The sequence below is a fragment of the Ranitomeya variabilis genome, chromosome 2 (assembly GCF_051348905.1).
Source record: "Ranitomeya variabilis isolate aRanVar5 chromosome 2, aRanVar5.hap1, whole genome shotgun sequence".
NCBI lineage: Eukaryota > Metazoa > Chordata > Amphibia > Anura > Dendrobatidae > Ranitomeya > Ranitomeya variabilis.
The window spans coordinates 799,762,418-799,771,881 of NC_135233.1; the positions used below are offsets into that span (position 1 = coordinate 799,762,418).

The window sequence follows — 9,464 nt, forward strand, 5'->3', positions numbered from 1 at the left end:
TTATTTATTCAAATGTAAGAATAATTTGGTGGGCGGGGACCCTCGGCCTCCGATTTGGTGGGCGGGGTCCCTCTGCCTCCGCTTTGGTGGGCGGGGCCGCTCGGCCTTCGATTTGGTGGGCGGGGCTCCTCGGCCTCCGATTTGGTTGGTGGGGCCCCTCGGCCTCCGATTTGGTAGGCGGGGCCCCTTATCCTCCGATTTGGTGGGCGGGGACCCTCGGCCTCCGATTTGGTGGGCGGGGACCCTCGGCCTCCGATTTGGTGGGCGGGGACCCTCAGCCTCCGATTTGGTGGGCGGGGACCCTCGGCCTCCGATTTGGTGGGCGGGGCCCCTCAGCCTCCGATGTGGTGGGCGGGGCCCCTCGGCCTCCGCTTTGGTGGGCGGGGCCGGGCCCCTCGGCCTCCGCTTTGGTGGGCGGGGACCCTCGGCCTCCGATTTGGTGGGCGGGGACCCTCGGCCTCCGATTTGGTGGGCGGGGACCCTCGGCCTCCGATTTGGTGGGCGGGGCCCCTCGGCCTCCGATGTGGTGGGCGGGGCCCCTCGGCCTCCGCTTTGGTGGGCGGGGCCGGGCCCCTCGGCCTCCGCTTTGGTGGGCGGGGACCCTCGGCCTCCGATTTGGTGGGCGGGGACCATCGGCCTCCGATTTGGTGGGCGGGGACCCTCGGCCTCCGATTTGGTGGGCGGGGCCCCTCTGCCTCCGATGTGGTGGGCGGGGCCCCTCGGCCCCCGATTTGGTGGGCGGGGCCCCTCGGCCCCCGATTTGGTGGGCGGGGCCCCTCGGCCCCCGATTTGGTGGGCGGGGTCCCTCTGCCTCTGATTTGGTGTGCGGGGACCCTCGGCCTCCGATTTGGTGTGCGGGGACCCTCGGCCTCCGCTTTGGTGGGCGGGGCCCCTCGGCCTTCGATTTGGTGGGCGGGGACCCTCGGCCTCCGATTTGGTGGGCGGGGACCCTCGGCCTCCGATTTGGTGGGCGGGGACCCTCGGCCTCCGATTTGGTGGGCGGGGACCCTCGGCCTCCGATGTGGTGGGCGGGGACCCTCGGCCTCCGATTTGGTGGGCGGGGACCCTCGGCCTCCGATTTGGTGGGCGGGGACCCTCGGCCTCCGATTTGGTGGGCAGGGCCCCTCGGCCTCCGATGTGGTGGTCGGGGCCCCTCGGCCTCCGCTTTGGTGGGTGGGGCCGGGCCCCTCGGCCTCCGCTTTGGTGGGCGGGGCCACTCGGCCTTCGATTTGTTGGGCGGGGCTCCTCGGCCTCCGATTTGGTTGGCGGGGCCTCTCGGCCTCCGATTTGGTTGGCGGGGCCCCTTATCCTCCGATTTGGTGGGCGGGGACTCTCGGCCTCCGATGTGGTGGGCGGGGACCCTCGGCCTCCGATGTGGTGGGCGGGGACCCTCGGCCTCCGATGTGGTGGGCGGGGACCCTCGGCCTCCGATGTGGTGGGCGGGGACCCTCGGCCTCCGATGTGGTGGGCGGGGACCCTCGGCCTCCGATGTGGGCGGGGACCCTCGGCCTCCGCTTTGGTGGGCGGGGCCAGGCCCCTTGGCCTCTGCTTTGGTGGGCGGGGCTGCTCGGCCTTCGATTTGGTGGGCGGGGCCACTCGGCCTTCGATTTGTTGGGCGGGGCTCCTCGGCCTCCGATTTGGTTGGCGGGGCCTCTCAGCCTCCGATTTGGTTGGCGGGGCCCCTTATCCTCCGATTTGGTGGGCGGGGACTCTCGGCCTCCGATTTGGTGGGCGGGGACCCTCGGCCTCCGATTTGGTGGGCGGGGACCCTCGGCCTCCGATTTGGTGGGCGGGGCCCCTCGGCCTCCGATTTGGTGGGCGGGGACCCTCGGCCTCCGATGTGGTGGGCGGGGACCCTCGGCCTCCGATGTGGTGGGCGGGGACCCTCGGCCTCCGATGTGGTGGGCGGGGACCCTCGGCCTCCGCTTTGGTGGGCGGGGCCAGGCCCCTCGGCCTCCGCTTTGGTGGGCGGGGCCACTCGGCCTTCGATTTGGTGGGCGGGGCTCCTCGGCCTCTGATTTGGTTGGCGAAGCCCCTCGGCCTCCGATTTGGTGGGCGGGGACCCTCGGCCTCCGATGTGGTGGTCAGGGCCCCTCGACCTCCGCTTTGGTGGGCGGGGCCGGACCCCTCGGCCTCCGCTTTGGTGGGCGGGGCCACTCGGCCTTCGATTTGTTGGGCGGGGCCCCTCGGCCTCCGATTTGGTTGGCGGGGCCTCTCGGCCTCCGATTTGGTTGGCGGGGCCCCTTATCCTCCGATTTGGTGGGCGGGGACTCTCAGCCTCCGATTTGGTGGGCGGGGACCCTCGGCCTCCGATTTGGTGGGCGGGGCCCCTCGGCCTCCGATTTGGTGGGCGGGGCCCCTCGGCCTCCGATTTGGTGGGCGGGGACCCTCGGCCTCCGATTTGGTGGGCGGGGCCCCTCGGCCTCCGATTTGGTGGGCGGGGACCCTCGGCCTCCGATTTGGTGGGCGGGGACCCTCGGCCTCCGATTTGGTGGGCGGGGACCCTCGGCCTCCGATTTGGTGGGCGGGGACCCTCGGCCTCCGATTTGGTGGGCGGGGACCCTCGGCCTCCGATTTGGTGGGCGGGGACCCTCGGCCTCCGATGTGGTGGGCGGGGACCCTCGGCCTCCGATATGGTGGGCGGGGCCAGGCCCCTCGGCCTCTGCTTTGGTGGGCGGGGCCGCTCGGCCTTCGATTTGGTGGGCGGGGCTCCTCGGCCTCCGATTTGGTTGGCGAAGCCCCTCGGCCTCCGATTTGGTGGGCGGGGACCCTCGGCCTCCGATTTGGTGGGCGGGGACCCTCGACCTCCGATTTGGTGGGCGGGGCCGCTCGGCCTCCGATTTGGTGGGCGGGGCTCCTCGGCCTCCGATTTGGTTGGCGGGGCCCCTCGGCCTCCGATTTGGTTGGCGGGGCCCCTCGGCCTCCGATTTGGTGGGCGGGGACTCTCGGCCTCCGATTTGGTGGGCGGGGACCCTCGGCCTCCGATTTGGTGGGCGGGGACCCTCGGCCTCCGATGTGGTGGGCGGGGACCCTCGGCCTCCGATGTGGTGGGCGGGGCCCCTCGGCCTCCGATGTAGTGGGCGGGGCCGGGCCCCTCGGCCTCCGCTTTGGTGGGCGGGGCCGCTCGGCCTCCGCTTTGGTGGGCGGGGCCGCTCGGCCTTCGATTTGTTGGGCGGGGCTCCTCGGCCTCCGATTTGGTGGGTGGGGCCCCTCGGCCTCCGATTTGGTGGGCGGGGACCCTCGGCCTCCGATTTGGTGGGCGGGGACCCTCGGCCTCCGATTTGGTGGGCGGGGACCCTCGACCTCCGATTTGGTGGGCGGGGCCGCTCGGCCTCCGATTTGGTGGGCGGAGCTCCTCGGCCTCCGATTTGGTTGGCGGGGCCCCTCGGCCTCCGATTTGGTTGGCGGGGCCCCTCGGCCTCCGATTTGGTGGGCGGGGACTCTCGGCCTCCGATTTGGTGGGCGGGGACCCTCGGCCTCCGATTTGGTGGGCGGGGACCCTCGGCCTCCGATTTGGTGGGCGGGGACCCTCGGCCTCCGATGTGGTGGGCGGGGACCCTCGGCCTCCGATGTGGTGGGCGGGGCCCCTCGGCCTCCGATGTAGTGGGCGGGGCCGGGCCCCTCGGCCTCCGCTTTGGTGGGCAGGGCCGCTCGGCTTTCGATTTGTTGGGCGGGGCTCCTCGGCCTCCGATTTGGTGGGTGGGGCCCCTCGGCCTCCGATTTGGTGGGCGGGGACCCTCGGCCTCCGATTTGGTGGGCGGGGACCCTCGGCCTCCGATTTGGTGGGCGGGGACCCTCGACCTCCGATTTGGTGGGCGGGGCCGCTCGGCCTCCGATTTGGTGGGCGGGGCTCCTCGGCCTCCGATTTGGTTGGCGGGGCCCCTCGGCCTCCGATTTGGTTGGCGGGGCCCCTCGGCCTCCGATTTGGTGGGCGGGGACTTTCGGCCTCCGATTTGGTGGGCGGGGACCCTCGGCCTCCGATTTGGTGGGCGGGGACCCTCGGCCTCCGATGTGGTGGGCGGGGACCCTCGGCCTCCGATGTGGTGGGCGGGGCCCCTCGGCCTCCGATGTAGTGGGCGGGGCCGGGCCCCTCGGCCTCCGCTTTGATGGGCGGGGCCGCTCGGCCTCCGATTTGGTTGGTGGGGCCCCTCGGCCTCCGATTTGGTGGGCGGGGACCCTCGGCCTCCGATTTGGTGGGCGGGGACCCTCTGCCTCCGATTTGGTGGGCGGGGACCCTCGGCCTCCGATTTGGTGGGCGGGGACCCTCGGCCTCCGCTTTGGTGGGCGGGGCCCGTCGGCCTCCGATTTGGTGGGCGGGGCCCGTCGGCCTCCAATTTGGTGGGCGGGGCCCCTCGGCCTCCGATTTGGATGGTGTGGACCCCTCGGCCTCCGATTTGGTGGGCGGGGACCCTCGGCCTCCGATTTGGTGGGCGGGGACCCTCGGCCTCCGATTTGGTGGGCGGGGACCCTCGGCCTCCGATTTGGTGGGCGGGGACCCTCGGCCTCCGATTTGGTGGGCGGGGACCCTCAGCCTCCGATTTGGTGGGCGGGGACCCTCGGCCTCCAAATTGGTGGGCGGGGACCCTCGGCCTCCGATTTGGTGGGCAAAGACCCTCGGCCTCCGATTTGGTGGGCGGGGACCCTCGGCCTCCGGTTTGGTGGGCGGGGCCCCTCGGCCTCCGATGTGGTGGGCGGGGCCCCTTGGCCTCCGCTTTGGTGGGCGGGGCCAGGCCCCTCGGCCTCCGCTTTGGTGGGCGGGGCCGCTCGGCATTCGATTTGGTGGGCAGGGCTCCTCGGCCTCCGATTTGGTTGGCGGGGCCCCTCGGCCTCCGATTTGGTTGGCGGGGCCCCTCGGCCTCCGATTTGGTGTGTGCTCTGCCTGGGGCCACTGTGCTCTGCCTGGGGCCCCATATGCTGCCTGGGGCCCCTGTGCTCTGCCTGGGGCCCCATATGCTGCCTGGGGCCCCTGTGCTCTGCCTAGGGCCCCTGTGCTCTGCCTGGGGCCCCTGTGCTCTGCCTGGGGCCCCATGTTCTGCCTGGGGCCCCTGTGCTCTGCCTGGGGCCACTGTGCTCTGCCTGGGGCCCCATGTTCTGCCTGGGGCCACTGTGCTCTGCCTGGGGCCACTGTGCTCTGCCTGGGGCCCCTGTGTTCTGCCTGGGGCCACTGTGCTCTGCCTGGGGCCCCATAAGCTGCCTGGGGCCCCTGTGCTCTGCCTGGGGCCCCTGTGCTCTGCCTGGGGCCTCATGTTCTGCCTGGGGCCCCAGTGCTCTGCCTGGGGCCACTGTGCTCTGCCTGGGGCCCCATATGCTGCCTGGGGCCCCTGTGCTCTGCCTGGGGCCCCATATGCTGCCTGGGGCCCCTGTGCTCTGCCTGGGCCCCATAGGCTGCCTGGGGCCCCTGTGCTCTGCCTGGGTGTAGGACACTGGTGACGTCACTTATCTCCGGACATTAGTTCCGGACATTAGCTCCGGACAAAGCCACGGAAGTTGGCACAAATTGCAGGAAGTAGTATTCTAGGCAATTATATATTAGATTATTATTATTATTATTTATGTATATAGCACCATTAATTCCATGGTGCTGTACATGAGAAAAGGGGTCACGTACATGGTTATAGATAACATTTACTGTAAACAAATTTACAATGACAGACTGGTGCAAAGGGGAGAGTACCCTGTCCTTGCGAACTTACATTCTAAGGGATAATGGGGAGGAGACAGGTCGGGGTAGCGGCAGCTCTGGCGGTGGTGAGGCGGCAGCTCTGGCGGTTGGTGACGCAGTAGCTCTGGCTGTTGGTGATGCGGCAGCTCTGGCGGTTGGTGACGTGGCAGCTCTGGCGGTGGTGAGGCGGTAGCTCTAGTGGTTGGTGATGCGGTAGCTCTGGCTGTTGGTGATGCGGCAGCTCTGGCGGTTGGTGATGCGGCAGCTCGGGTGGTGGCAAGGCGGCAGAATGGTTATTGCAGGCTGTAGGCTTTCCGTTTTTAACCAAATGTAGTGTACAGGTGTACTCAGAAGAAATAACATAAGTTTTAGCTTTCATTTTACCATTTTACCCTTGTGAAAATAAAACAAATTGGGTCTAAAGCAACATTTTATTAAAAAACCTTCAGGTGCAGAGCTGCTGGTGCAAAACAGGTGCAGAGCCTCAGGTGTGGAACAGGTGCAGAGCCTCAGGTGTGGAACAGGTGGCGTCAAGTATAGGAAACCACAGACGCGGTCAACCATAGGAAACCGCAGGTGCACTCATACAGGAAACCGCAGATGCGGTCATCAAGGAAGCCGCATACGCAGTCAGGCAGGAAGCCGCAGACGTGGTCAGGCAGAAAGCCGCAGAGGCGGTCAGCCATAGGACAACAACAAGGACAAGTACACTTTGGACAGGATAGAGTACACACTAGACCGATACAAGGAGTGGTACAAGCAGGACAGACAGGACCAGATTCACACAAGGTACTTACAATGCAGTAGCAAGTGTACACAAAGATCACTAACGTTTTACAGAGACAACAGAATAGAGATAGGTGCTGGTTCAGATACTGCAGGTTTACGGAGTAGGAACAGGGACAGACACAGCAGGGTAGGGAAAGATCCAGACTTGGATACAAACACGTACAGGGATAGGTCCCAATACAGACAAGGACAGAATCAGGGAACAGGCCTGGGTACACAGCCCACAGTGTGGCAAGAATGGAAACAAAGAAGGGAGACCAGGGAGCACTACCAATGGGCAAGAAACCAATCACAACCTATTAGGTAAGTATAATCAGGGGTGCAGCTCAATGCATAGCAACACAATGTACCAAAAAAAAGCAAGAAAAGAGACCATGCATATAGAGTGCACTACCAGAGTACAATTAAGTTACAAAAATGCAAAGTTTATTAGGGAAGACAGAAAACACAAATAAAAACATATTAAAAAACAACCAACACACCACTGGTCCTGTAATGAATAGATATATAGAGACGACCTAAGGTACAGTAATATGTCACAGATAGCACCACACCTATACACATAGACAATGGCTTAATTCATATATATGCAAAACAAGGTAGTAGAAGAACCCTGGGCGTCCCCAGAGAACCATATAGTGAGGGAGTGCCCCTATGTGAATAAAGAGGCTGGTGCTAACTAAGGGGCCCCAATAAGCCTACTAAATAGCAGCAAAAGATGATAAGTATGGATCTCCCAAACAGGAAATTAATCCAAGAAACAACCCCTATTAATAAAGAAGCAAGGCTACCAATGCAGTAGTGAAATAAGCCTGTTATGTAGTATAGAAAGCGTTTTAAGGTTCACATGCCATAACACGCCATCACAATAGAGGAATGAAGGGAAGGCCTATGTCAGAGAGATATCTAGAAGTCCCCAGACGAAGCTGCATTTTGCAGCGATACGCGTGGGGCTTTCCCCACACTATTTGGGTCCCGGGACCATTCCCTCTCTGACTTCTAGCTCCTGTTTTTGTATTGTCATTCAAAATAAAGAATATTATGGTTGGTTGATCCCACTAGTGTGCATATCTTTCTTCTCTCTTGTATCAATTAACCCTTCTTATTACAATGTGTACTGGAGCATTACTCCAGGTTATACATCACAGAGGACATTCACCTCTGGTAAACATGTCTCCTATCCACTATGTGACTGGCAGCCGCCTTACAAGACTTAAACACTAGTTATGTCAGGAACCGGAATGACACAAATAATATTCACCAAATAGGTGGTGCTAGAGTTTGCATAGCACCCAACATATACACTTTCAGAATTACTCTCTTTATAGGATCACTCTGAAAAGACAAAAGAGCACCTGAAAAAATGTATCGATTATTGCACAACCACAACTATCAGCAAAATGTGTACCCCCCACCATTGTAATTCCCTGCTGTAGTAAACCTCATTTAAGTTGGTGTTTTTCCACGTTTAACTGTTCATATTGTAGAGTCCCTGTAGTTCTGATAAACTAAATTTAAATATCACCTTTAGGACAATACTTTTGACTGCATAGGGCAATGTTTCGTGTCTTTGGAATGTGGTAGAAGAGCTCTATTCTCATAACAAAATGTAAAAATATGGCATTTAAATTTCTATTATATCTAAAGTTGGATATAGAATTATTTAATAATGGTTAAATTTTGTTTATTCACAGAAGGCAGTGTCTCAAATTGTTAAAGTACTTACTGGAACTCCTGAAAACAAATGGAGAGCAAAGAAAAATGAATCCGTTCTGCTCATACCATGCCAAGACTGCACTACTGCATTTCTGTGCGAAACATCCAAAAGATGAAGACTGGAAATTTAAGGATTTGGAATTACATTTTAATAAATATGTTGATTTTTTCCTGGACTGTCTTAGTAGGTACACTCTGTGCAACTTTTTTATTCCTGCTCATAATCTTTTCAGTGAAGAATTTGTAGACAAATCTAACTGTGACTATCTTTACGAGCAAATAAGATACCAAAAATCAAATAACTACCCTATTTTTTATGAATAGAGCCTATTTATTTATATTTTGACGTATATCCAAACTGCTTATGATAGGCCACAAATAATATGAGTTTAATAGTAAGTTGTTAACCCTGCTGTTTCTATATTACAGAAATACAGAGTAATTTAGAAAGTATTAATGACATATGAAGTAAAGAAACTAACTTAAGTAATAAAAATTATTTTATATTTTTACTAGGTTATACATTGCATTGCATTAGCGTTTGTATTTTTTCTTATAAAAAAAGTAGAAAGTATAGTAGAAAACAAGGTTTTAAATGGCGATGTAAGAGGGTAGAGGTGCAGGCCATACTGGATGTCACTAACCCTTTGTAATATATCTCGAGCATAAACTGGCTCGCCAACAAAAAACAGGTAATAGTAATATTAATGCAAAAAAGAGTGAAAGGCCGAACTCCCCACCATCAGATTTAATGTAGTTTCATGTCACATGTGGGACCCACAAAAAACTTCTGCCCAGCAGGAAGAAATGAAAATTCTTTGTAAAAGCAGCAGGAACATCCACTTATAAAACCGATAACCTTTATTTCAGATTCATTAAAAACTGTTCTGTTGGTTCATGTGTGCATCTCTGACACGTTTCTGGTGCTATCAACCGCCCTTAGTCATAAAGATAATAGCAATGTTACTCACCTATCCCAGAACAAGCGCCGCTCCTAGCTCCCTTCTCCTCTAGCCGACTTCCTTTGTAGTAGTCCGTGCTGTGTTTCTTAGGTAACCCCGAGAACTCCTCTGGCCTTTTAAGACTAGGTTTGATAGAAGCCAGTTGCTTAGGTCTTAGGTAGCATTGTCTCAGTTGCCTTATATTTGCCCAGAGTTCTTCCATTGGCTTAGCTCTAGCCAAGTGTCTGTCATATCCTCAGCTTCTTCTGACTTCTTTGTCACAGCCAGGTTTATTTGCAAGCTCAGTCCAGTTTACTTGGTATTGTCCATACCAACCTTTAAGCAAGTTACTAACT

At 58.9% G+C, this 9,464-nt stretch overlaps 1 protein-coding gene across 2 annotated transcripts in view; it reads left to right on the plus strand.

Moving 5' to 3' along the window:
- Positions 1-8,674, plus strand: part of LOC143809933 (cyclic GMP-AMP synthase-like) — a 77,776-nt gene extending 69,102 nt beyond the window's left edge. The window contains exon 5 of one of the 2 annotated variants that reach the window (XM_077292884.1): positions 8,146-8,674. In XM_077292884.1, the coding sequence (XP_077148999.1) occupies positions 8,146-8,491 (346 nt within the window). In that variant the 3' untranslated portion in view covers positions 8,492-8,674. The remainder of the gene's footprint in view (positions 1-8,145) is intronic. The other variant, XM_077292885.1, reaches the window with a different exon arrangement.
- The last annotated feature ends 790 nt before the right edge of the window (positions 8,675-9,464 follow it).